The 27,525-nt window shown below is 41.3% G+C and overlaps 2 protein-coding genes across 5 annotated transcripts in view; one reads left to right on the top strand and one right to left on the bottom strand.

Moving 5' to 3' along the window:
• Positions 1-21,050, top strand: part of klf12b (Kruppel like factor 12b) — a 38,699-nt gene extending 17,649 nt beyond the window's left edge. For all 4 annotated transcript variants that reach the window (XM_003451616.5, XM_005475447.4, XM_005475446.4 and 1 more), the window contains 4 exons: positions 4,335-4,872; positions 9,031-9,166; positions 14,828-14,985; positions 16,985-21,050. In XM_003451616.5, the coding sequence (XP_003451664.1) occupies positions 4,335-4,872; positions 9,031-9,166; positions 14,828-14,985; positions 16,985-17,166 (1,014 nt within the window). In that variant the 3' untranslated portion in view covers positions 17,167-21,050. The remainder of the gene's footprint in view (positions 1-4,334; positions 4,873-9,030; positions 9,167-14,827; positions 14,986-16,984) is intronic.
• A 1,454-nt stretch (positions 21,051-22,504) lies between these two features.
• On the bottom strand, positions 22,505-27,016 carry klf5b (Kruppel like factor 5b). Its single transcript, XM_005475445.4, has 4 exons — positions 26,637-27,016; positions 24,890-25,820; positions 24,714-24,773; positions 22,505-24,362 (listed from the first exon to the last, which is right to left on the bottom strand). Exons 1-4 carry the CDS (start codon positions 26,814-26,816, stop codon positions 24,184-24,186), a joined length of 1,350 nt encoding a protein of 449 aa, XP_005475502.1. The 5' UTR covers positions 26,817-27,016; the 3' UTR covers positions 22,505-24,183.
• Positions 27,017-27,525: the final 509 nt, after the last annotated feature.

Below are 27,525 nucleotides of genomic sequence, written 5' to 3' on the forward strand. Positions count from 1 at the left end.
GCCCCGCTAACCATTATCCCCTAATAAAGACAATGGCATGAGGACGGAGGCAGGCAGGCAGGTTGAGCGGCTCTTGCTGTATGTGTGTCAGGTTTGTAAGCATGTGTGGGTTTGTATCTGTCAAAGTGAGAGTAGGGGTGGCTTAAGTTTTCCATTTCTGTTGAATTGTGTTTGAAGAAGAAGAAAAAAAGGCAAAACTTTCGTTTCTGCATGTTTTGTTTATGTATAGACCGTTCTAATATTTTGACGAGAGAATTTTAAATAGAGTTCTTACTTCTCAACATTAGGGCAGCAACTCACAAATGAATGGAAACAAAGGGTATAATACCAATGGACTAAAAAAAGCAGTAGATTTACTTTTATAGGGTTGTAATAGTGTTGCAAGTATACTTTTCTGTAAGTGGCATGTTTGATGTCTTGCTGTAAGCTGAGTTCATGCCATATGATTATTTATTGTAGTGCAATTTGCTCACTTACCATCTAGTACTTTAAGTTACTTTTAACTACTTTATAAATAAATTAACAGATAAGTAAAGTTTTTTTAAGAAACAGTGTATATGTATTTTATTTAAAAAGGAAATGTCATTGTTAGAGCGCCAACTAGTCTTTGTTTATAGGACACTTTCCAAGTACACTGTCATTACAAACATATACAAATGCAGACAGAATTATTAGACCTCCCTATGAAAATTTAGTTTTAGTTCAGAAGTATTTCCAAAGTACTGTTAAACAGAGCAAGGAATTTTTAACACAGCTTGTCCAAACAGCCTAGCCTTATTTTGGATGCTTACATTCAATGCAACGCCAAACTACCCGGTCAAAATTATTAGCTCCTCTGACGTCAATAGTCAATGTGTGTCCTGTTTTTTCGCTGGTTAACAGCCTGCAGTCGTTGGTTGTCGTTTTCAACAAGTTTCTCTGACGTTTCCTGAGCAATCCCAGCCTGTTATGTGATTATCTTCTGGCATGGACACTGGTCTTCAGTTCACCACACAGATTTTCAGTAGAATTCAAGTCAGGGTTTTGCACAGGCCAGTCAATAATGCTCACGTTGGTCTTCTGGAGGTAGTTCTTCACCAGCAGCGACGTATGTTTTGGGTCGTTGCCGTGTTGGAAGTAGCCAAAGCGATCTAGTTTCATCTCATTAGACCTGCACAGTCCATTGTTGTGCCTGCTTCTAGTTATTGCCCTCCCAACTGGGTTAAGTCATTCACTGGTGCCTCGGTAGTCGTTCTGGAGTCTTTACACACCAACTCTCACTAGTTTTCTTTCAGAGTCTTTGAAATCTTTAACTTCTTACTTCGACCAGGCTTGTTCTGTCCTGTGTGACTCTTTGAATTTCTTTTGATTTCTGTTCTTAACACCAGGAAATGTTGTGATAACTTTTTATATGGGTCTTCTACTTTGTGAGCATCAATAGTTTTTTTTCCTCAAGTCTAAACCAATTTCTTTTGTTTTTTCTGAAATATTTATTGTGACAAATAGAAACAATTTCTGTTTTCAAAAGAAAACTAGTATGTTTGGAAATGCTATGTTGAAAACTCTTTGCTCTTTTAAAAAAGCACTGGGGAAGATGTTGCCAGAAAAGTTCAATTTCATTGATTGTCCTAAACAATCAACATTTAGGACTGGGGCAGCATATCTGTTTTATTCATAACATTATTCAGTCTGCACTTGCGATTACCACATGAGATACTTCAATGTCTTTAACTGGTAAGAAGACCTGCTAATACTACATAACTTTAGGAGCAGGCTACACACACTTACTAAGAAAGACACTGTTTTCAAAACACTGAGATTAGCCTCAGTGAATCTAACGGCTTCAAAGCCGACAGGCGGTATAGCTCCGGGCAGACTGTGACACTCGCTTTCTATACACAAAAATGGAAACACAGAGAGACCATGTGCAAAAGCAGCTAGATGGTAGCCCGAGGCTCTGCCAAGAAAGGCTACGTCAGGCTGATGCAAGACAAAGTAGAGATGACGGTTAATGTTTAACTCTGTGTGAAATTTATTTAGAAAATTTTGTCTGGGTAAATTCCTGATATAGCCACTAGATAGCAGACATTCAACCATTAAAAAAAATCAAACAAACAAACGAAAAATGTAAAATGTGAATTTGAATAACCTAAAGCAGGGACGTGCTTGTTTAAATCTAGACATTGCTAGCATGGAGACTCAACAGAGTCTAACTTTTTTTAAGCAAAGCAATGCAAGCGTCATCCGTCTCACTTGAGGTTGTTTGAATAGAAATGATAGGTTTATGTATCCATTTGTACGTATAAATGTAGCCTGAAGCATGTTTAAGACTACAAGTGTATTCCGTTTCTTTCCCTCTAAGTACCAAAAACGTGTTTTAGAATAGAACAGAATAGAAAATCTCTTTACTGTTATTGTACATGTACATCATCAGCCGTTTGGTTTGGTTTACGCTTTCTCACCAGTGGCTCTTTAATTAGCTACAAATCTAACAGTTGAATACTCAAATAGTATCAAAAAAGTTGTTGCACGCTGCTGCGACCCATAACATCCCCGCAGTGTCGGAGTCTCTCGGTGGTGCACGGGCTTTATTGTCTCAAACATGCACACCCGGATAGTGATCGCTGCTCTTGCTGATAGAGTTTGTGGCTCTCTCATAGCTTCTCTTGTGTTCTTACTCTTTTTTGCACTTCATCACTGCACCATATTTCTTTAACCAAAAAACCAAGACCTTATTTGTAAACTCTAGTTTCAGCTTCCTCTTTGCGATGAGGCCCACAAGTTCGGTCGTAACAGAAAAGGTAGAAGGGAACCTGTATGACGCTCTCATTGTTGCTGTGCTGGCAGCCTCATGCCACTGTGGATTCGCAGCACTCTAAGTTGCTTCTACTGAAGCCTTTACTGATATTTGCTTTATCACAGTACACTAGAACTGATCGTGTCTTCCATTTTCTTAATAAACAGCGTGATTGAGCATTTTTTTTGTGAAGCAATACCCCTGACGAATAACACAAACGAAACGCTGTGAAGGCTCATGCCTAAAATGGGTGGTGGGTAATGACCCAGACCATATTTTACTGTGGATCTTGACACGACACCAGTGACTCTGAGCTGAACCCCACTGAGGTCCAGAGTTCATCAGAAAGCATTTTTCATGGGGCATGGTTTGTTTTCCAACTGAGGAGGAGTTACGCTGCGTGAAGTTTTTTTTTTTTTTTTGATTCATGGGGTTGTAACACTTCCTGTAGGCTGAAAACAAGTATACAAGTCTGGAGTAAAAATAGTAAGCTACTACATAAAAGAACACCCATACACACCACTCAGAAAAATTCGTAATTCACCGCAGATCGACTCTCAGTCAGCATTACATAAGGAGAAAGAAATGCGAGTCTCTGAAAACAAAAGTGAGCATGAAAACCCACATTAGAGAACATTTTTCATTTCTCCTGCAGCTGCTATTGGAGTGAAATTTTTTTTTTCCTTTTAATTTTAATGAGCTTTTCCTGTTTGATTATTTAAAAAAAAAAAAAAAATCCTGGACGTGCTCGCTCCCTGATGGCACTAACTGTGACTCAGCCTCTGAAAGGCTCCACTGTGAGGATCAACACTGCTTACCACACTTTGCAGCACCCACGTTGAGCAGAGTGAGCCGAGATCAGCCGCATCACATGCAACTCGGCTAATCTGACATTAGAACAAAGACCGCGATATCAAGTAAAGGGGCCAAAGTTTGGGAGCCCTTAGAAGCAAATAGTAGCAGGGCGAGCGTCACTTTTTCTACCGTGTGTGTTCTCTATTATCTTTTCCAAGTAAACAGGTTCCTGAAACGCGTGCAGACAGATGGAGAGGTTGTGTTACAGTCTGCTTGGTGTTAAGTGAAAGATGTGTTGAGGGATACGCTAAGCCACCAGCATTGGCCTTAGGAGGCCCATTTCTGAGAGACGGAGAGAGACGGTCAGGAAATTGAGCCCATATGATGTTTTTTCACCGTCACAAAGGAGATTTAAGAGAGAGACAAGGGGAGCCAAGAGAGCTGCGTTTGTGTGGGAGTCATGGAAAACAGGAGAAAAAGAGAGAGTGCAACCCAGGGCAGGAGAAGAGAACGAGGGAGCGAAAGGAGGCGAGTGTTAGAGACGTTATCTTTACTCGTGCGTTTAATCTGTGCGTGACATCATGCCAGTTTCACGGGAGAAGCTGAACTCTTAAATGAATATTTTGCTCTGTATCTGTGTTTCATATCAAATATTTCCACAAAAACTATTAGACCTTGGATTTCAGCTATAGAAACACTCTGTCTTTTGAGGTTAATGTATTTTGTGGCATTAAACTCATCACTGTCTCTCTTACGCCCACAGTCACCCAAAGTGCGCCCTTACACTGCGATGGACGGCGTCCCCTTTTTCCTCAGCAGAGTTAAACCGGAACCTCCCGAAGACCTGCTCGCCCACGACCTGCACTTCCACACGCAGACCGAGCCCGTCGACCTGTCCATCAACAAACCCCGCCCCTCCTCTTCATCCGCCACCACGATTTCATCGTCATCCCCCCTCAGATCCGCCTTCTCCCCGTCTTCGTTATCGTCGTCATCCTCCTCCTCCTCCTCTCCATCAGTTATCACCTCAGCCTCGTCGGTGCTCACATCGGGCCCTCTGGTTGCCCCGGGAACTGGGGTGAGAGGTCAGCCATATTTGCACATCCTGCACTCTGTGCCTCCGCCTCCATCCAGCCCTCTGAGCCTGCAGGGAGCCGGGAAGCTCGCCAGCCATGTTCACCGCATCCCAGTTGTGGTACAGTCACTGCCCCTCATGTACACCACTGCCGTTCGATCACCCTCCAGCCTCAACAATGCCATCATGCTACCTCTGCTGGATGAGGCCAAAAGCCAGGGCAAAGGTGAGACCCTGCTCTCTGAATTTGCTCTATATTTATACAGCTAACTTTGTTCTGTTGGGATTTCTATTAAAGCTCTGTCATTATTTTAATAAGATACACTGCAAAAGGTTCAACTATGATTCAGGTTTTGTGCTACTGCCTTTTTATTACATTTATATTTACTGAGCAGCCTGGGCCCCTGTGAAACTCTAGCCCCACATCTTTTTTTGGTGTATTTTGCATGTTCTGAGGCGTACTTGCAAGGAAACGTTGCCCTATGGTGCAACAAAGTCAAAATGATAAACATTTTAATGGTAGATTCAATAAAGAGAAGTTATATATTCTAGCTTCTCCTGGCCATTACATTACAAATACTGTGTAGGCTTACCACAACCCAAATCCACTGAGGGTTTTTGGACTTTTACCCTCTACCTCTGCAGTAGAGCTATCTCTCAGTGGGGAGGGGGGTACTTTGAGCTGCTCCCTTATTTCCCAAGGGGTCACGACAGCGAATATATCCACTTGTTTGATTTGGCACCGATTTTACACCAGACGCCTTTCCTGACGCAACCCTCTCGATTATCTGTTGGAACCGGCCCTAGGAGTACGCCAGCCTGAGACTCCTCCCGGTCTCGAACTGGGGGTCTTTTCACATCTATGGCAAATGTGTAAACCGCTGCAACTATCTCTCAACACCTTTATCACTGAGCTCAAAGTCTGAAAGTCTTGCGTGGATCAATCTAATCGCTTTCTTTCTTTCCTACAAAATGAGCTACCTGCGATGCCCCGCAGGAAAAGATAAAGCAATACTTTCATAATGCAATTTCTGTGTTTGCAGCTAGTATTACCACGTTTTTCAGATTAAAATGTATCTCAGGGATACATATATTTCAAAAGTTTCTGAATTGAATTGCGTACTTTTTAAGGTCAATTTTTCTTCTACACCAGTGAGTTTTAATTAGGAAATCACGTTTTTGTTTTATTGAAAATTACAATTGTATTAAAAAATGTAATGGCTTACCACCTTGTTGGCGTGTTTCTCCACTGGTGGCCATGATGATTCCTGATCAGCCTGACTGAAGGATGGCCACTAACCTGAACCATGTGACCTAGATACTAAACCAGATTGGTTGAAACCTCTAATAGGATATTTAAGAGTTTGTAAGTGCTGGTACCTGTTCTTAGGCTCTACCTTTTGAGAAATATTACTTTTAAATCTGTTAACTCACTTAAAATAGGTTATAATCATAATAAGCTTCAATGTGTTCTTACTAAGAGGTGTATGAAAAGAGAAACCGCTCGCAGCTTTCTTTGGGAACAATTACAGAAGTTTTTTTGGCTGCACCTGGGTCAGATATAAGGGATGACACAGACTGACATTTAGCACTGAGGATTTTGAAATGTTAGAGGGGGAAAGCTCAGTGACAAGCTGTGTGGTTTGTTATCTGGCAGGTGTTCTGCTCTGTCTTTAGTCAACACATTGCTGAGAAGGCAGGCTGTCAGTGTCCATGCTTTCAGAACGGCCTCTCGGGCAAAAATGTTGCCCCTTCAGAGGGAAGATAAGGCTTAGAGCTTGAACGCCTTGTTCATGTTTAACAGCCTCCAGTGCAGGTAGCTTTCCCTCTGTCAAGAAGCAAAAGTCTGGGGTAGTCTGAGAGTTAGACCTCTCCGGCCTTGCCTTGGATGTGTTGTTGGTTTTCTCCCTGGGTGTGGTTTTACTGCCAACCACTGGATGCGAGCCTACAGTAGGTGTTTCTGTCCAAGTCTGAGCGGTACACAGGGCAACTGTTGGTTGTAAAAAGAGGTTGCTTCTTTTCACTCCATGCAGAAGGGATAGACACATTAAGGCTCACACCCGTGCATGTACAGTACGTACAAGCAAACAAGCAATGATATGTAATTAGAGCATGTGCTCAAACAGACACTCGGCCGGCTGGGTGGGGTGGTCCTCAGAGATGGGCGTTTTTTTTTTTTGGTTGTTGTTTTTTTTTTGTTGCTTTTTTAAATGCTAGATGTCAGCTCCCAGGGAGAGGAGAGAGGAAAAGAAGGAAGGATAGGGAAAAACAAGACTTGCATAATAGGGTGTGGATGGATATTGAAGATGGGTGGCACTCAAACAGACGCATGCACACACACATACACGCAGCAACATCAGCAGTGCCCGGCTCTGAACGCACCCAGCACAAAGGAAACGGGGTGGATGAGTGCTGGGTGTGGTGGACGCAGTTACTTTTAATGAGAGTGCAAACGGTTGAGAACCAGAACATTTGGCTATTTATTGCATTTAATATGATGTCTACAAAATCCACCATTCCACCATCAAAGCCAAATCAAAAATGAATTAAAGCCATAGAAAAAATATCTATATCTGTCTATCCATCTATATATAGAGAGAGAGGTTTTTTGTTCCTGCCTTATCTGGAATGTCAGGTGTCACTACTGGTCGGTGGTTAAACAAATAAGTTGTTGACATCAGGCAAATCCAAACTAAATCCAGCCCCCCTCCCACCCCCCACCAAGAAAACTTTAGTGCGATTATTAAAGTTCTCAGCGTAGATATGGGGTGCACACTCACTCGCTTTTCACACACATACACAGGTTGGCCATCCTCTTTCAGAGAAGGCGGGTACCCTTTCTTTCACTGCTGTCTCCCTGTCTCCGGTAGGAGGTTGCCATGGAAACAGGGCTTGACTGGAAACAACAGGAGAGAAAGGAAGAAATCCGGTGCTCTGCCCACCTCTCCACCACTCCTCCTTTGTGTCCCTAGTTCAAAATACCCCCACCCTCCAATCCCCGTTTCCAACACGCGATGCATTTCTAGCTAATTACAGGTTTTCCATAGGGTTCGGCGAGCTGGTGACCACTCTGCATGTCTTAGTCTACAACAACAGCAGAAACCTTTAAAAGCAAAAGCTCCAACTGAGTTACAGCATTATTTCTGTGTCCAACCCCCCCCCTCCAGTAATAACACCATGTCTGCTCCTAACTCTAGACCATTATTATGGGCCATTATGGCCACAGTCTCAGCTGAGAGGGCAGAGAAGGTGAAGTCCTGATAGCTTATAAAAGCACCCTGGCTTACAGTAGATGGGGATGTTGTAGAGCTCAGTGGAAAATACTGTATGTCTCAGTATATTCAGTGTTTCCGGTGATTTTAAGCAAGAATAGCCTTTACACAACCGTTAACAGTGTACATTTTTTTAAGTGCTGTGTTAGAATGCCCTGCTGCTAATTCTCCATCTACAGCATGTCTTTGTTTTTTCTTCTGATATTAATTTATTGTGTTATCCGGGATTTTCGCCGCATCTGTCCGCTGAAAGAGAAAGAATGGACAGAATGGCTCCAGGCTCTGGCAGTATATCTGATGAGCTGTCCAAGGGACAAGTTTTCACAGCTTGTGGAATAGATGTAACCTTACTGCGTAGCTCAAGAGACAGAAACCACTGAGCTCACTGGCTCAGAGGGTCATGGTTCAACAGCATTATGGTCTTTTGTTTTATTTTTTCGTGGTTTTGGTCCATGTTGTGCAAAAGGAAACAAGCACCTATATATACATTTTGCTTGTTAATTTTTGAGGTTGAAGAAATTAGCAGCTGATCTCTTCAGGTGTTGTGTACAGGTTCGTCGCTATGATGAATATGATTCTATTTCAGGTGCACATACTGTATAGAGCACCAGATGCTCACAGTTGCTCTCATGCGTGCACATGCTCCTTTAAGTTGGAAACAGTAACAAATGCGCAAATGTTTCCACACGCTGCTCACAGGCAGCAACAGCCAAACAGTGCTCCACCCTTTAGTCTTATCTTTGTGGTTGGAGGCAGATAGAGATTATGTGCACACGTGTGTCCTTTTCGCATGCTACTCTGTAAGTACGCAACCTCTGGGCACAGAGTCACGGTCGACTGTTCTGTCCTCCAGTTAAATGTTTCGTTTGATTGACAGCTCCTGAGAGAAAATACTGCCAAGTACTGAGGCCATCTCAACTCACGCTCAGCTACTACTATGCCAAATAATGGCACACAAAAGAATACTTTTGGGGTTATTCAGATGAAATAGTATATAAAGGAGTTAGTTCATTACAATTAGAAAGACGCACAATGTGATATGCCTTATAAGTTTACAGCGCCAGCTCCAGTTTCATGTGTCTGTCTCCCATGTCTGTGTCCCATCCTCACAGCACACATAGACCCCAACGGCCTGTCGCCAAGGCAGATCAAAAGTGACAGCGATGACGATGACCTGCCAAACGTGACCTTGGACAGTGTTAATGAGACCGGCTCTACCGCGCTGTCTATAGCCCGTGCTGTACAAGAGTGAGTATCTTCAGTTTTTTTTCTTGAACACACGCCGGAAATCCTGGCGCTGACTTTTTCTTCTTTGCTAACTTTAAAGCCATAAATGAAATGTGGATCTCTGCCATGAGTTGGTTCAGCGTTATGACAACAAGATGCTCAGAAGTATGTGGCTTTGGTAATTGCGTTCTTTACCAGTGACCGGTGTTAAATTTGGTTATATGAAAGTTTCAGTTTGTTCCACTGGTGTGTTGTTGTTAGTGCTGGGGAAAGTAAATTTATGCGAACTACTGTTACTTTGCTTTATTACTGAGCCAAATAGTTAATAATGACAGCACAGCAGAGCTCTTTATTAAAATAAGTAGCACTCTGCATTGCATAAAGGGGAAAGAAAAACAGCTCACAGAAATAATGCATGAAGCTTAATACACGTAAATGTGTTTTATATTATAACATCTTATCATGTGTGCACACATTTATTAGAGGCTTTTATTTTGAAAATGTAATCATCTTCAATGGATTTAATATGGTAAAATTGAAAAAAAAAAATTCCCTTTAGTCATCCAAGCCAGTGATGTTGCAGTCTTGAATTTTTGAATAGACAGAGCACAGAGTGCTAATATGTTTTTGTGACTCCCTGGAGGAGGGCGTCATTATCAGACCCGTTGTAATCCTTAGCATTGTGCATTTCCGTGTGGTTTTATAACCGCTCTTCCACTCTTTGGATGTGTCTGCGTGGGCGTGCATCTATATGCCTGTATGCATATGGCTCAGACATACTTTATGCCCTGTTCGGCCTACAGACATCAACTCCTGCCGTGCCAGTCCATCTGTGTTGAAATGAAAAGTTGATGACAGCGTATAGAATTCTTATTCTATAAAGGGAGGAAATCAGATGCAGAGAAGCATTTGGCTCGGCCCTGTCCTTGTTGCGCTGCTGCTCATAAACCCAGAACAGTCATAATTGCCAGCCTGGCTAGACTCAAGTTAATACCCATCGGACTTTTATTTAGACTAACTGTAAGGAAAGTATTCCAGGACTCCTTGAGAATCCTGCTAATGCCGTAGCGACATTAACAAGGCTGCCGGCACTCACTGTGTTTTGTAATGTTCTAGCTGGTAGGTTTGACATTGTGTACTAGATGTTGTATTGTTTGTTTGTCATCGATTGGCTGTGTGACCATCTACTGTAATTAACCTAAATGTTTTATTGTAGTTCCAAAGTACAGCACATAATAGCAAAGCTGTGGTTCAGGGGTACAAGTATAAGTTGCTGTGCTTCAGACACACACAAACACACACGCACCGGAGGACTCAGGTTTCGATGCAGGTTATTGAAAGGGACAGGCGTGCCCCTGAGTGCCACACGTGGGCACCGGGTGGTCAGAGGAGAACAGAGGTTGGCAGGACACAACCTTTCACAGCCCAAGCTTTCACTATGGAGATAAATCACCAGCCAGGGTTAGCATTGCCCTGCCAGGGCCTGCCCACACACTCACTTCTCTGTGTGCAAAGTGCAGACTGTGCTGTGTGGAAACTCCTGTGTGCACGCCGTGTATGCGACTGTGACTGTGCGTGCGTGTGTGTTAGTGTGAAAAAAAAAGTATGTGTGCACTTCTGTAAGTATTAATCCTCCGGTGTATGTGTGTGTGTTTTGTACTGTATGCATGCACGTGTTTTCTGCACAGTGGACAGAACAGCTGGTTCCAGAAGGAGGTCAGCCATTGTCAACAGGAACACAGACTTGCATGTTTGTCTGTGAAAAACAAAGCAGTCTGTAGTCTTCTTGAGTTACACGCCGGTTTGGCCACAGAGAGGAAGAATGTGCGTTGTGTGTTGACATAGCACATGCACTCGATGGACATCTGCACCGCAACAGAAGCCGACTTATAAACATATCAGTCCACTGCGTCGCTATATTGCCTTTCTTTTCATTTAAATGTGTATGCTGCGTGTGTGGAAAGAGCAGCTTTACATAATTTGGCAGCCACATTTACACAAGCAGTCACCCGGAGAGCATCAGAGAGGCGAGGTGTAAGGGCGGAGGATGGGAGTGCCTGCAGCCTCCAATCCAGGTATCCATATATAAATAAATGAGTGAAAGGAGAGTTGGGTAGAGAGCGAGTTTGTGTGTATCATGTGCTACTTGGTCAACCTCCTCCATATTCATGCGTTTCCCTGGGGATCAGAGGATAGGCTATTGTGGGAGAGCGCGAGTGAAAGAGAGGAAGACAGAGAGGAGAGGTGTGTGAGGCTGGGGGCAGGGGCTTGTGTTGGGAGGGTTGTCTCTGTTGAAGTCTGGCGGGTCCCCAAGGACCTGGGGGGCCAGAGAGCAGGTGGAGGGAGGAGATGTGGGCGAGGTGAGGGGTAGTATCCTCGGACAGGTACAGGAATGCCCGGTGGGCAGTGTTCCAGCGCACACATACACGAACTCGAGCACTCCCTTTCCTGTTTTCTTGATAATTCCACCAGTGCCTTGAAGCGGGTTGTGCTGTTGCTGTGCTCAAGCCGGTGTTATGACCCCGCTGCGGGTGAGGAGTTAGAGAAATATGTATTGTGCTTGTATTGTGGGAAATCCCTAATACAGGTGACACAAACTCATTCCCCATGCTCCCCGTCTTTCTGTCGTACGGGTAGAGCCCAGCGGATGATGAGGGGAGAAAAAACAACCCAAAAGGGGGAAACAAAGGAACAAAAACAGAGGTTAGCTCTGTTTGAAATTATTCTCAGCTGTACTTCCCATTTCTTTCTGCTACTTCGGGAGACACAAACAGACACATTCATACAAGCATTATGCTGCGGTGACTCAGGGTTCAAGGCAGAGTGAGTTTTCCTCTGGGCTCTAATGAGAAAATACAACCAATTCGCGGTCACACAAGAACTATATTATAAGCATGAAAGACCCAAAGAGATACATTTTGTATGTTTTCTTGCATTTAGGATTATGATTAGATTTAAAAAAATGACAAAATTAATTTATGTATCTGTAATGAGGTAGTAAAAGTGAAGACTTCTTGTGCGTTTACAACGCTATCGTTGAAAAGCACCGAATTCCTGCCACTTTTTTTCTTGTTAAATGCTCTCAATTGACATCTATTAGATTATCAAAATAGTCATATAGTATAGAATAGTAATGATCAGGCAAATCGCATGACTGTACGTGTGCAGCAGGAGCTTAAATCAATAGATCTAGTAATAACTCTGTCACAGTATTTCATATTCAGTTCTCTTTAAGCCTTTAAGTTTTATGGCTATTTTTCAATTATGCACTGAATTCTGCTCACTGGCTTTTTTGTTGTGACCCAATTTCCTCACTTGAATCATTAAAATGTCATTTAAGCGGGATTAGAAGTTTTCCACTGTTTACCTTTATGTCACTGGTGAGCGGTGGTGAGCAATGGCCGTTCTTCTTTGAGAACTGGAACATTTCTCACTTAATTTTTTTTTTTTTTTTTTATACAGATGCACAGAACGTCTATAAATACTCCCACTACTGATTAAACCAATCTGTCACTGAGCTCTTGAAACGCAGCAGCGTTGTATTCGGTGAAATAATTTATGATGGTTGCTTGTTCTTTGTTTTAGAAGCTGTTGTGCTCAGACCTTCCTAAATTATATCATAATCATGAAGTCACTTCATGGATGAAGTCAGAATGTAAACATCCGCCTCATCTGCTCGATGGTCTGAGCTCAGAGTGTTTCCACTGGCTCTCCTCTTTACTTTCCTGGGCAGACACACACACACACACACACACACAGAGTTCTACAGCACCTCTGACTCTAAAGGGCCCTCTAAATTTTCATCTAGATTATATGTGTTGCGGTAACCTCATCAATCATTTCGAGAAAAGGAGTTTAACTCTTCGTCTAAAATTCTTCATTTGTTTTGTCATCACGTTACACTGCGATATTCCCTGAGCTTAGAGAGTGAGAGAGAGAGAGAGAGAGAGAAATGAGAGGGGAAATGGAGTTCACTTCATATCTGACCCGTGTGCTCATTTCCTGTACAGCTTCAGATTGGCAGTAAGCCAAGAGTAACAGGTGATCTGTATGCATGCGTGCGCTTCTGTTTCAGTGTATTTATATAGCCTGCGTGTAGCTGTGTGTGTATCTTTATTGTGCGTGTATACTGTATCTGCATTTGACTGTGCTTTGGTGTAAGACAGAGAGACAGGAAGTGGGTTGTGTGCGGTGGAGACAGTTCACTGGAGGGCCTGTCTGGCAGCCCCTGTTCCTCTGACATGATTTTAGCAGTTCCTCCTCCCGCTACTCTGCTTTTATTTTACCCACTTCACCCTTTTACCTGTTTCCGAGCCTCACAGCATAGGCAGAGAACCCTGTTAAATATATCCCAGAGATATCACTCCTCCCCCCCTTTACAAAACAGAGATGTTCTTGTTTTTGCTCAATATCGTATCTCAGTTTTTCTCGCCAGTTTGCCGGCTGTGTGCACGAGTCATGTGTTGTGTAAAAAGGTGCTCACTGTTGCACAGTCAACAATCATGGGCGAGGCATGAACTTCTGACCACCTCTTGCTGCCTTCTGGATTTCTCTCTGGGTTGTGTGCTTGTGCGCAGCGCTGCCTTCAGAACACAAAGATGACAGTACATTCAGATTAACTACAGATATGATGACTGTACTCTGCAACTGCGCTCACAAACACTGGCAAGTCAGGCATGCATGTGAAACCGCACACACATGCTCACTGACACAGGCACACACTTTGCAGCATTGCTTCACAATGACAAATACAGTAGACGGTGATACTGACTGCTTGTTGGAGAGGAAATGCCAAAATGCAATGAGTACATAAATTACTCAGAAGCTGTTAAACTGACTCAACTACACAGAGATTTAAAAAAAACTTCTTCATCTCACCACTTTGGAACCATACGAATATCAGCCCTCTTACCTTACGTACTTTTTCAGAGGTACTTAAGTAGAGCTGCACTGCCACCTGCTGGCAAAGCTGCTGCTCTGCCACCTTCAATCTGTCTATCTTTCAATATTCACTGTATACTGTCTTTTTTTTGCATTTCAACTTACATATATGTTGATTTCGTTTAGAAACGCACTACGTTTTTACAAAAAAGAGATAAAATGGTTGTACTTATTTAGGACATCAAAATCATCCACAAATCAGAAGACTGGTGGTTTGACTCCTAGAGTCTGACATATTGAAATGTCTTTGGGTAAGATGAACCCCAAATCGGTGCTGGTGTGTGACTGTGAGCTCTAGATCAAGCGCATAAAGCGAAGTGCTGTATGAACGTCTTTGTGCATTGTGTGCTTCCAGTGTAAACGCATAGTGAGCTCTCACTAAGCACACAAAAGCACTCTGTAAATACCAGTCTGTCTTTTATCTACACACCCTTTCCTCTCTTAACACAATAACTAGTGACATTACCGCCGGTATGACAGTTATGTTTTATGTTCTTTTTGTTGCATAAAACAAAAACATTAACCTTTTATTGCAAATGGTGAATGGTGCAATAATGCGTGTTAAATAAACACTGCAATATTCTTCAGCAGGTTTTGAATTGAAATGTACTTAACTTTAATTTCAAAATGACTGACTTACTCTTCAAAACTCTCATCAACTGCTCTTTATCATGGGAGAAGATAAAGACATCGTCAGACTCTAATAATGTTATCTGTTGCTACTTTTTGTCCTCCTCGCAGTTCCATGTCCCCGTTCAGTATCGACAGCATACGGCGTCCTCGGAGGTCGGAGTCACCGGATTCCAAAAAGAGAAGAATCCACAGATGTGATTTTGAGGGGTGCAATAAGGTGTACACCAAAAGCTCGCATTTAAAAGCACACCGGAGGACGCATACAGGTCAGTAAATCTACGTGTGAGAACATGTTGTTGTGAAATGCTGTTATTTTATTTTGATGCTGTTAAATGCTGTTTGTTTAAGTCTAAGTGAGGTGGCATTTGCATTTTGAGAAAGTTACCCGGTGTGTCCGCTGAAAACCACTTTAGAGTCTTGACTCACTGAAGAAGAGCGTTGAGCAGCTAAACTTAAATATTTGGTTAATGCTAAATCAAGACTTAGACGAGAGGAACCTGAAGAACAAATGAAAATAAAGAAAAATACAAGGAAGTGAAAACAATTCATTTGAAGTGAATGAGATTAGATTGACTCAGATATGACCTCTAAATGCATCGTGCCTGCCAGTTTTTCAACATCCTTTAGTTCATGTATACGACCTGACTAAGTGCTGTGTATACATTTGTGAAGAGCTTTAAAGGTCCTGACCTATTTCCAAACTGCAAAAAACTTTCCTTGAACTTAAAACTGAACCCATGTGTGGCCATAGTATGTTCCTGGATACCTGTTAAAGCTTCCTGACATGCTCTGACAGTGAGCATTTATCTGTCTCATGAACGCAATAAGACAAAACAGCATACAACATCTTGGAACATTTTAATTCCGTTATGAGAAAGCTGAATTGTCCTTAACATGATTTATTTCATGAAAAGTGCTAAAAAGATTACAGCCGTTCCTACTGAAACGTTCTCCCGTTGTTGTGGATGGACACTGAAGTTATAGCTTCCTTAAATCATTTCAAGCCTCAGAGTCTGCTTTAAGTAAAAGGTGTATAATGATTGTAAATTGTATGGCTCCCTGGCACAGTGTTATAGCACCACATAAGAAATTATACATTATTCTGTTCACACATTGAGAAGAACGTTACTACTCTGCACACTTTTTTTTTTATTGTCAAGCATTTAAAGAATTGGTCTCACAGTAGAGTCTTAAAAGAAATTTCTGTAAATCATAAAACTGTGGCATATCATGATTAAGTGCATATACACATATGGAGACCATTTATGCAAATGAAATAAGCATGTTGCGTTCATTACTCCAACCTGCATTTTCTATATATGATGACTGTGACACATCACGTTATAAAATCAGTCATTTCTCTCAGGCTGCTGCAAAGCCTGACTTTTCAGCCAGCGCACTAGCTGGCAAGCAGTGAACACTTAGCTGTTAGGATAATGGAAAATGCTTTTCTCTGTGAAAGGTCTCTGGCCTCAGTCCACAATTAGACTTTTTTTTATTTGACAAGGTTTCTATGGAAGAGTGGATAGAAAAAAAAGACACATTTTGCCATCCAAAGTCAAAATTTGAGGTTATTCTCTCCTAATTTCAATTTAATGACTTGGAAATTTCAAGTTATTTTCTAAATTTTGAGTGATTTTTCTTAGAGGTTTGAGTTAGAAAGGCAACTTTTTGAGATTTGAAATTTTTGAGATAATAACTCTAAATTTTGACTTATGGGTAGCAAAGGTGTCGGCTCTTGGCCTGTTATAGAATATAGTATATGAATTGTTTAGCCAATATACAGCAATTTGCTGTTCATTCACTGGAAATCATATAGACTTTAAAGCCAGTTTGAGGTCTAACAGTATAGACTGCTCAGAATATTAAGATAACACTTGATTGTTTTTTGCCGTGACTTTGAATTCAGGCTTTAAAGGGTTGAAGATTTTGTTTTTTGCTGACCACTGTTGCATCATTTTGCGCTTCCACAGTCTTTCAGTGAAGCCTTTCAAATTGAATATTTCCCTGTCGAAATCTGATGTGTGACTTATACGTTCCCGCAATTTTTTTGTGTTTAAATATTTTCTATAATATCTCATCAGACATCCATACCATTTTAGTGAGTTATATAGATTCTTGAAACTTGTGCGACTTGTGCACTACCAAAGTGGACATTAGGTTAGCGGTAATTCATGGATTATCACTTAACAAGTGCAGATTTTCCAAATGAATCTGCCGGAAATGCGACTGAACATGGACTGTGTTTTCTGACTTCCTTTCCAGGGGAAAAGCCATACAAGTGTACCTGGGACGGTTGCACCTGGAAGTTCGCCCGCTCTGATGAGCTGACGAGGCATTACAGAAAACACACAGGGGTGAAGCCCTTCAAGTGTGCAGACTGTGACCGCAGCTTCTCCAGATCTGACCACTTGGCCCTGCACCGACGGAGACACATGCTGGTGTGAATCAGACGGAGCGCGATAAAGAGAGAGAGAGAGAGGTCAACGAAAAGACACACACTCACATGCATACACAGGCAGCCGGGGGAGCGGGATCTCCCTGTGAATGTTTTCAGCCGGCCTGGACACGCACACACACACACACACACTATCACACTCACACCCACATACAAACACAGACGCACACATGCGCTCATCCTTCATAAGGAGAGAAGACGGAGACAGAGATGACTGATGGACGAAGGTGCACAGAGCTTGAGGAGCACAAAACAGGGTCACTTCTGGATCCTCTTTGGTTGGAAAGAAGAGACGGCAGGATCTTTTATTGTCTTTGCTTGGAGTATAATAGGGAACTGTCTTTTACAGCACTGTTCGTAAATGTTTCACTTTGATTTTTAAGATTAACTCTTTATTTGGACAAAAAAAAAGTATAATGCAATTGCAACTGTGTCTTTTTTTTGGTGTCTTTCTTTTCATTATTGTTCAAAACGGCTGCTTTTCCAGCATTCATAATGTGAAAGACCCCGTTGTAAGGAATGGATTTCCTGTGTGAGCAGGAAGAAGTTTGGCCTCGACTGGATCACGGGAACGGACTTGGATGTAGTTGAAGTTACAGGCAGTGTTTTTTCACCACGCCTCCCTGTGTGAGTCTGATTTGTGACCACCAGGGGGCACCATATAATCACAAGTGGTTTCATTTTCCTGCTGGATTCTGCTCTTAGATCTGAGGCATCCCTTGTAGAAGCTAAAAGAAGGTTGGACTTTCACCTTTCTCATTGCCTGCAAACTGTAATCAAGATAGACTCAAATCCCCACAAACCCCAAAAGATCAACCTCATCAGCACCTCCACATTTTCAGTCATTCAATGCCTGTTTTCATAAATGGGAATAGGACTTGCATATCATCGCACCAGCACACACCATTGATGATCCACTCACATGGCCGGACAACTCCAAACGTCATCAGTGCTGTTCTTTATGTTTATGTTGAGCCTCTTCAAAGCATTTATTAGAAAAAGGAAAAAAAAAAAATCTGGTGGATTTTGAGCTGTGATTAGCAATCAGTAAAGTGCAATCTTAAAGGATAAATATACTTCAGTATAAAAATGTTTTGTTTATTGGGTTTTGCTTCTTTTTTAATGCCTGCTTATTGCTTATGTTTGACTCAGAAAAATACAACCCCTCATGTACAGTGAACTGAACAATCAGAGGAGATTTCCAGTATGTGAAAAAATAGAGGCACCTTACAGACTTTTATTGTGTCCTGACATTTCTCCTTTTTTAAAAAAAAAATCATTCACCTCTGTCTTTTTTTTCCAGCTGGGTTTAACAGAAAAAAAAGGAATTTGTGTTGTGGTTTTGCACAGCACCGCAGCACTTGTCCATAAAATGACACTGGCACCAGCTGAAGTGTTACAGGGATAGTGTGGCACCTGGTGTACAATACAGAAGAGCAATACATTCTGAACAAAGTGATGGGAAGGAACATTAAACCTCCTCTTTGTTCTGTTTGCTGATGTCAATATCCGAGGAGAAGTTCCCAGCTTGGCCAGCTCCTCACGCTCTGTACCACAACTCCCTCCGTTACTGACTGGTTTCTAATCTGATGTCTCCCAGCTGGTGATTGTCTCCACATGTATCATTTCTATTCCTGTCGTTTGTCTCAAACACAAACAAAGTCACTTGAAATCGCCTCAGACCAGATATAAGTTATGATTTATATCTGATTTACCTGAGATTTGGTCATGGAAAAAGCAGAAAAATGCAGGAATTGCACACATGCATACGTACACAAATACATGCACACTGTTTTTTTTTTCCGTTCTTTTTTTCTGTGTGTTTGTATTCACAGCAGGAGTACCTTTTAGAAGCAGTTTCCGGCAGAGATATATTTATTGGAAAGCATCACTTAACCTTAATCAGGAAATTCAATTAAAAATATATTTTTATAGACCTAATAACAGACATTTTTGCAAGTATTTCCAGCGCTCTTTATGCTACGTAAAAGCTTCGGACATAAAATATCAGGCCAACCAATGTTATTCGATAATGCTGCCAAATGCATCTATTGGACCTAAGCCAGTAAAAAAGAAAAAAATGTAAACCTTTTTGATTACGGTACCTTGAAATCCATACACTTGCACGCTAATGCACAAACTTGGACTCCACATTCTCACTTTCAGTAAAACAGCCAAATCCAGGAAGCAATTTCCGCACGGAAGCGCGCGACGCCCTTCTCGATTTGTTGGAGAACGCATGTTGTCATTATTTATCTGTATTGTTTGTGCACGACATTATGCCCAGTTGTATTAACATTTTGGCAAAACCATATCAGCACCTTGTTTGTTTGTTTCGTATGATATTCAAATGATTTTATTTCAGATGTCAATTTATAAGCGAATAATCATCATCGTATTTTATCATCCTTATAAAGTATTAGAGCGTTTTTATGATTGAGGGGCACGTCTTCATTTGCATATAAATCTTTCTCTTCTGTACAAAGGACATTTTGAAATGTTGTAATATATGTGATAGTGAAGATAAAACTTATTACAAAGTTCTACAGCCTGTACATACATTGGAAAAATAGGGCTTTTGATTAGTAGATGCAGGAAATACATTTATACATGTAAAGTCTTTTTTCAGAGACTGTAATTTATCTAATTTGATATACAGTGAAATGGGGCTAATGGTATTCATCATGTAAATGATCATATGTGATGTTATAGAACAGTTTGCTTTTTATTTTCTCTTTGGTTTGTGGTTAAACACATTCATGATCAAATCATTTTTTTTCAGTTCCCAAGGCTGAACCAGTGTTTGCTAGAATTGACCAATTATTTATACACAGTATTAAGGTACACAATTCCCTGTGTTGCTATTTTGCTATACCCGACAAGAAATTCTACCGATCAAGCACATATCAGCGACACATGTACTCCTGTATTCAGTATATGACGTTGCATGCCTTAATACACCAATTTCTGAAAATCTCAATTTGACTTGAAGATGGTGTCTCCATAGGACAGGGTGTATTGTATTTCCCTTCAGCATCTCTTTCCTCATATTTTAAAGCATAATTTTGTTACGGTAACCAGGGTCAAAGTTATGCAATAATAATAATGAATAGTGCCTCATATCACAAACTTGTAATATCAGCTGCTCTGTGCAGAGCTTCGATTTCAGCACGCGTGCTTGGATTAATAAATTTCAAACGAGAAAACCACGAATTCTGGGGGAAAAAAAAGAAGCACAGACAACATTATGCAAGTCGGACCTCTAATGTTGAACTTTGTTTTCGCACTGAGCCTTATACCATTGTGTACAATGCAGCATCTTCCCATAACACTTTCACAGGCTGTTTATAGCACACATTATTACTTTGCTTGCAATAAGTCACTTCCTCTAAGGGTAACAAAACCGAGTTACAAAGGTCTCTTGGTGTTTCAGCTTCAACACATCAATTCAACATAGTGATTCCATGGAAGATGATGAGGAATCATACTCACAGGAAAAAAGGAAAAAAAAAGAAAGGAAAAAAAATCCTGTGGCTGGGATTCCAGCAGTCACACCTCTCTTAATGAATACTTATCTTGCGGTTTCTGTCAGTTCAATATATATTTTACTTTCTGTATAACATCTGCTTTTGATTTTCCTGGTTTTGAAAATTTAGGTAGTGAAGCCAATGCCTTTGTTTCAAGTTTGCTGATATTACGTACAGTAATCGTTGTTCCTGTATTTATGTAAAGTGAGTGTAGTGTAAATATATTCAGATCTTTTCATTCTTACCGTAAAGAAAAATGTGATATTGCTCAGCATCGCTTCAAAAAGGGAGATTCTGCTCATGGAATTCCACATCTGTAACAGAAATTTTTAATCCTGATATTTTTCAAAACTTCAACAACAGATGTACTTTTTTTTTTCTCCTGTTACACTTTTTTTTGTTTCCTTTTCTCCGAGAGTTGTTTAAGTATCCAGTCAGTGTTTTTGCCTTTTTCTCTGTATTTTTCATATGGATGGAGCTGTGAAATTAAAATAAGTTCAAACATATACATGTATATTAATATGAATGGAGGCATGAAGGTTAATAAAGTTGCATTTTGTATGTAACAGACTGGGACGGAGCCAGTTGCTATCTATGACTGAGATGGATGGAATGTGGTTTCGGTGTCACTTAGACATCCGAGAACTCACATTTGCTGGCATTCGGAAAACTAATCTCGCTATTAGGGAAGACGTAGCTGAACAACAGTACAGTGGTCTGTAGTTCATCGGATCGCTACTGGAAGCGGAAAAAGACGTTTTGAATCGTCCAGCTAAAATATCGTGTACCTCAGTGTAATATCACACTGCTTTGTTGTTCTTATGTAGTATCAACAAAGAGTAGTATTTTAAGACCTGGTATTCTCAAACAAGCCTTTTCTGAGAAAAGGTTACAGCTAAAAGAACTTCCTGTCCTCTGCTCTATTATAACGAGGTCTGGATGAATGTTTCTGTCAGGCAGCAACGGATTGAGATGATTACAATCAATTCCCACTCCACTAAGCATTTTACTGTGCAGGATCTCACCTGAATGATTTATCACTCACTAGAGTCTGAGTTATGTAGGCTTTACTGTACAGTAAGTAATGTAAAGCACTGGCGGGAGGGCTGGGGGGGACTTATACAAGTAAATAATCCTCAGAAGAGTTCAGGAGTTCCTCTGCACCCAGGACAAGCTCAGACACCTTCTGTGGCTTTTACAGGTTCTCCTGGTACTTTTTGCAAAAGCATTGCTATGACTCATGTCAGGGACACCTTCCAAGAGTTGCAAACCAAGAAGATGACTTGTTTTGTTTCGATTACACCAGATTGTTAAAAAGGAAAGTCTTAAATCGGGGTGTGGTCCGGACTAATTAGCAAATTCCAGAAAAACTGGCTCCTCCAGCTGGCAAGTGTCCTTGGGAAAGTTAGACAGACTACAAAGGTGCTACATGAGTTCTTTTTATTATCCTTCTAAAACTATCTATATTTTCAGCTTGTAACCTTTAAAAAAATGGTGTCAATGAGCCACCTTTAATTTTTTTTCCCTCCTATTTTGCATAAAAAGCATAATTTCTAAAGCAAAAACAGATCAACATTGCCAAACTGTTTTTGTGCTATTTCTTATTCAATACCAGCAAGGTTCACTGAAAGCAAAAGCTGTGGTGTAAAAAGTTATAATAACGTGCAATATTCCCGCTCTGCAAGCAACAATCCAAAAGATTAGCATTAGCATTAGCGTTTTCTCAAGATTTAGCATGGAGACACATGGCTAGAGTAAACCTTTCAAATGTTGTGAATAAATAATCAGACATTTCAAAAGTTAATATTCAACACAAAACATCTTTATTTGCACTGTGAGGGACACACAGCTCCATTGGACATTTGATCAGTTTAGGCTACATGTTAATGTTTCAGCTTTGACACAAACTTCTGACCTTTGTGCATATTTATTTATTCAACAGTATTGCAATAACTCACTGCGCTTCTTTCTTGGCTGGATAAACTCGTAACAGCGTCGACTGTAGCGACGTAATCTGATCCTTTTTGCACTTTGTAAAACAAAAATAAACAAACCTAATTTATTTTTTAAAAAAGGAAAATTTAAAACTGTAATACAATCCAAAAGAAATACATGGATCTTTTTTTTTTATTTTAAAACAGCAGATACAAAATATATACATCTTAAATAACAGAAATTTTAAAATTGGTTTTGCTAAGCCATATTCAAATTTGGTCAGGTTATAGAGATTTCTATTAATGTTACATTGTGGAAATTAAGAGGAACATAGTGGATGGTTTTAACAGGCAGGGGCAGCTTTGTTTTTCATTCATTCATTCATTCATTCATTCAAAAAAAAAACTAAGCAGTTAAAGGCACTTTCAAAAAGGTGTTTGATATTTGGAGAGAAGTCAAAGAAACCATCAACTTTGATAGATGTTCACACTGAAAACATTAGGTTATCAAATTCGACTCACCCACACCCAAAAGAAATTCTAGTCAATGTTTGATTTCTCCACGATGACAACGAACAGGAGAGACAAAATAAATGTTCCCAAAGATGTTGCAAATTGTTTCAGCACTTCGTATTCCTAATATAAAATGAGATCTCGCTGAAAGTTAAACACCACAGTAGTGAAAAGTGTTCAGAGAAATCCTAAAATCAAAATGCAACATTTGGATTCATCTCTTGCACTTAGAAAACAAAAAGACAACCCTCTCTGTAATGACCATGTGTATGTTACAGTGTCAGAGCACAGATAAAGATCATTCACAGTGCTGGTCATTCAACGCTTAATATCTCATACCAAGTGTCCTCATGTTGTAAGCAATGCAATCACCACATGGCTCACAAACAGTGCTCACCACCCCCTCGATGTTTATTCTTCCTGCTACTGCTTCAGATAACTCTGCAACTTGCTTTCCTGCAACTTTAACTTTAACTTTTACTTTCTATATTACACAAATGCACAACCAACCCTTTGACCCACTAGCTGCAACAACATCCTCCTCTTCTGGCTAATAGCATACATAGATATCTGCACTTACAGTGTAGCAGTTTGCAGCATACTAAATAAATGCCCCGACAACACATGGGTGATATGATGTGTACAGTGAAAACACCTAAATATAAAATTTATATTTCAAAATGTTTTTGTGTAGAATTAAAATAAAATCTTAAAAAAGATCCATTATAGTTACGTTATTACATTATGTTTTTTTTTTTACTGATACCTTTCAAACATCCCCTAAACTGAGGCATTTGTGTGGAAAAAAAAATAAGGCAACCATAATATTTGATCTTTTTTACATTATTTCTATTATTTGTGGGTCAGCACTGCTAAGATTATCTCCCACTTTTGGAGTGAGTGAAATAAGTTTCACAGTTTTTAACATGTTTATTTGCTGATATGCATATGACGGTATTTTGTCCAAAAAAACTAAACAAAAAAAAAAACAAAAAAGGAAAGGAAGATTGACATTTTTATAGGAAGAGGTTTCTAGCTCTGGTGTCTCTTCATGTGCAGGGCCAGGTGGTCAGAGCGGGAGAAACAGCGGTTACACACGCCACACTGAAAAGGCTTTGCCCCGGTGTGTTTCCTGTAATGGCGTGTCAGCTCATCAGAGCGGGCGAAGCGCCACTCACATCCCTCCCAGGAGCAGTGGTACGGCTTCTCACCTTCATCGGGAAGAAGTTGAAGAATAAAGGCAGCCAGTCAATATATATTTATATATATTTGAATTCCTTCAATATTTAATGTTATGCAAGAAAAAAACCCCAAACTACTCCATCCAATTAAAAAAAACAAACTCACACTAAGCCACAACTGTGAGTCATAAATCACACTGTGTCCTGTCTTCGTCCCTGCTCTCTTTACGAGAGCTGCGGGTTTATGTGATTTGACAGCAGTGAGATGTGGGCCAGGTCTGTCAGCAGACAGAATGCATCTGCAAGCCAAGTGCAATTTTTCTGCCTGGCAACGTCACCAATTTCATCCAAAAATAAGAAGTGCAACTCAGAACATTTTACCTGTGTGCGTCCGCAGATGAGCCTTTAAGTGAGATGACTTTGTGTATACTTTCTGACAGCCTGTAAAAACAAACAGACAGAGCTTATTAAGTACTTGCATTTTATATCTTTTTTAATGTTGACAAAATTTAAACTCAAATTTATTGTTGTTATGGAGACCGAACAGAAGTCTTAACCTGGGACGTCACAGTGGTGAATCCGCCGTCTCTCCAGATCAGGATTATTCCTTCGATTGTACTTAACTGGAGCCGACTGAGCCAACACCGGGGACAGTGGGCCAATACCCGACGGTGTTTGAACTGGTGTCAGGCTTGAACGCTGTACTGGTCCAGAACCTGAACTTTGGATGAATCCAGACGTGGAAATTTGATCTTGGTTTTGGATTGGAGCTATGCTGGGTGTCTGTCCAAGATCAATGGAATTGTGGGTCTCAAAATTTAACTTAGAGGCGATGCTGGCTTCGTAGGATGGAGGCGGGGAGAGGTTGTGAAGGAGTTCTTTGCCCCTGTCTGGACTTGAGGGCTCAGAGTTTGGCGGAGAAGGTGGCAGATAAGTTGATCCTGGCTGATGGCCCACGCGTCGATTAAATGAAAAACATTCGTTCTGCAAGCTGCTCGCGGGTTTCGCAGAATTCAGGACTGGGCCAGCATGAACATTCCCAGTGGGAATGCTTAACGGGGCTATGGGGATGGGGTTCACCTGCGAGCTGTGAACGAGCTGTTCCAAATCAGAGTTCAAAAGCTGAAATAGGGGAACGTCCTGGAAATCTGGCACTTCCTGCTTGATGACGAAGTTACCACTTGCAGTGTCAGCTGCGCAAAAAAACCCTGGGTATTCAGGGACTGCTGGCGATACTCCACTCCCCTGGCACGCGGGATGCATCAGAGAGTTTGTTGGCTCGGTTTTGATCTGTCTCACAGTCCTGCAAAGGCCTGGGTGCAGATATGTGACATCGGGAAGGAGCAAACTCATGCTGACGCTGTAAGGGGAGGCAAAGTCCTCGGTGAAAGGTGGCTCTAGAGCCAGGGTGCTGTCTCTGCACATCATTTTGGAATTTACTACATCCTGTGGTTGTGAACACAAATAGCTGTCCATCTCGGATTTACCCTGGGAGAGGCAAAACAGAGGAAAATGATCAGGTGAGTCGTAGCAGGGTTGTTACTGTGGACGTAAAGACAGCAGAATAGGAAATACAGGTGTTGTGCAATTGATTCAAGCTCACTAATTGTTTAGTTTTAGGACATTTTTCATTCAGATTTATCAAGGTCAGCACTCATCTGTTTATATCATTATTTCTTTGGACTTGGAGAAATATTAATTGGGGCCAAAGTTAAGGAAAAATCAGAGCCATCCAGAACTTCCCATTATTGCCCATTTAAGGTACTAGAAGTCTGACAATAACAAAAGTAACTGAGGTGAATGAATCTGGGGATGCATGCTGGGGCCTACTCGTGTGCACCCATCCACATCAAAGACGCCCCCACCACCCCCTCCCTACAAGCAGCAGACGCCCTTCTAAAACACTCCAGGCTAAGCTGTTTCAGAATACATGGCTGAAATTAGAACATGCAGTTGCTCTGCACGGCAATGCATCTTCCTCAGGAGTTGTTTCAGGAGCGGGAGCAACGCGTCACATCCCAGCCATGTCCTGTTTGCAATTCCCCCTCTTAACAGTTAGTAAATAGCAGCATCGATGCAGAGGTTAAAAGCCCAGGATTTAGCTGTAATCACACGGGCCTTCCTTCAGTATCGTGGGTCACATCTTAAAATGAAAACAGCCTTTTTTTTTTGCTTTTTCTTTTTTTTGCTTTGATCAGCAACACACTGTAATCCTGCGTTAAACCTGCTGACACCAGTAAAGCCCGTGATGCTGAGAGGCAGACGGGGAAAGAAAAAAATAATAATAATGATACGAGCCCCTACCAAATTGTAATCGTGGAAGGAGGAAGTTCCCGGGATGGCATCCCTCGTGTTACAGAGCACTTGTCCATGATCTTCACCTCTAAGACCGTCGGATGTCAATGGTGCGGAGGTTTTCTGGAGGAACTGCGCGTCCTGCCGCGGAGCAACCCAAACATTATTATTCCTCACGGCAGCGGCCATGCAAGCAGAGATTCTGGGCAACTATCCGAAATCTTTAGCGAATGAATGAAGCATAAGTGTTCTTTTGTTTCGAAGAAATCTGTAGCAGGAAAACGGCAGCTGTCAAACGCTCATTCTCCCTATTTTGCGCTGGCTTGTCAAATTACGCAACTGCGTGATATCAGCGCGTCTGCAGGGCGGGGCTGAACATGTACAAAATAAACAGGGCAACCAGCCGATCGCGATACACCTAGTGTAATGAATACTGTGGTTGTGTGATGGGGTGAAATGGCAGAGGGTGGAAATAACGCCAAAACTCTTGGGGATTAGGGATTAAAGAGTCACTTGCGAGAGATGAAGGTGTCAAGTGTTTGTGAGCATGAAGGAGCGGTTTACAGGCACAGTTCGCAGACATTAGAGTAAAGTGAGTCAGTGACTCGTTGATGGAGTCTGTGCAGTACCCCGCAGGGTCATACTGAAACAGAATGCTTTGCTTCTTACGCTTTTATAAGAGCTGCAAGTTTTTCAAACTGGACACAGACTTTTGAGGGGAAATATTTTATTATACACATGATTTTCTTTTCTCTCCCAAATTTCAAAGGAAATTCAGTAGTCTTTTTAACTCTAACATCCCCACAGATAGATTCAAACTGGCGAGTTCTTTGCGTCTCGCTTCGCCACCACAGTGTAGTTTCGCTCTAATTTCTTCACGCACTCTGATTTTGTTCAG

This window comes from Oreochromis niloticus, linkage group LG16 (genome assembly GCF_001858045.2).
Source record: "Oreochromis niloticus isolate F11D_XX linkage group LG16, O_niloticus_UMD_NMBU, whole genome shotgun sequence".
Classification (NCBI taxonomy): domain Eukaryota; kingdom Metazoa; phylum Chordata; class Actinopteri; order Cichliformes; family Cichlidae; genus Oreochromis; species Oreochromis niloticus.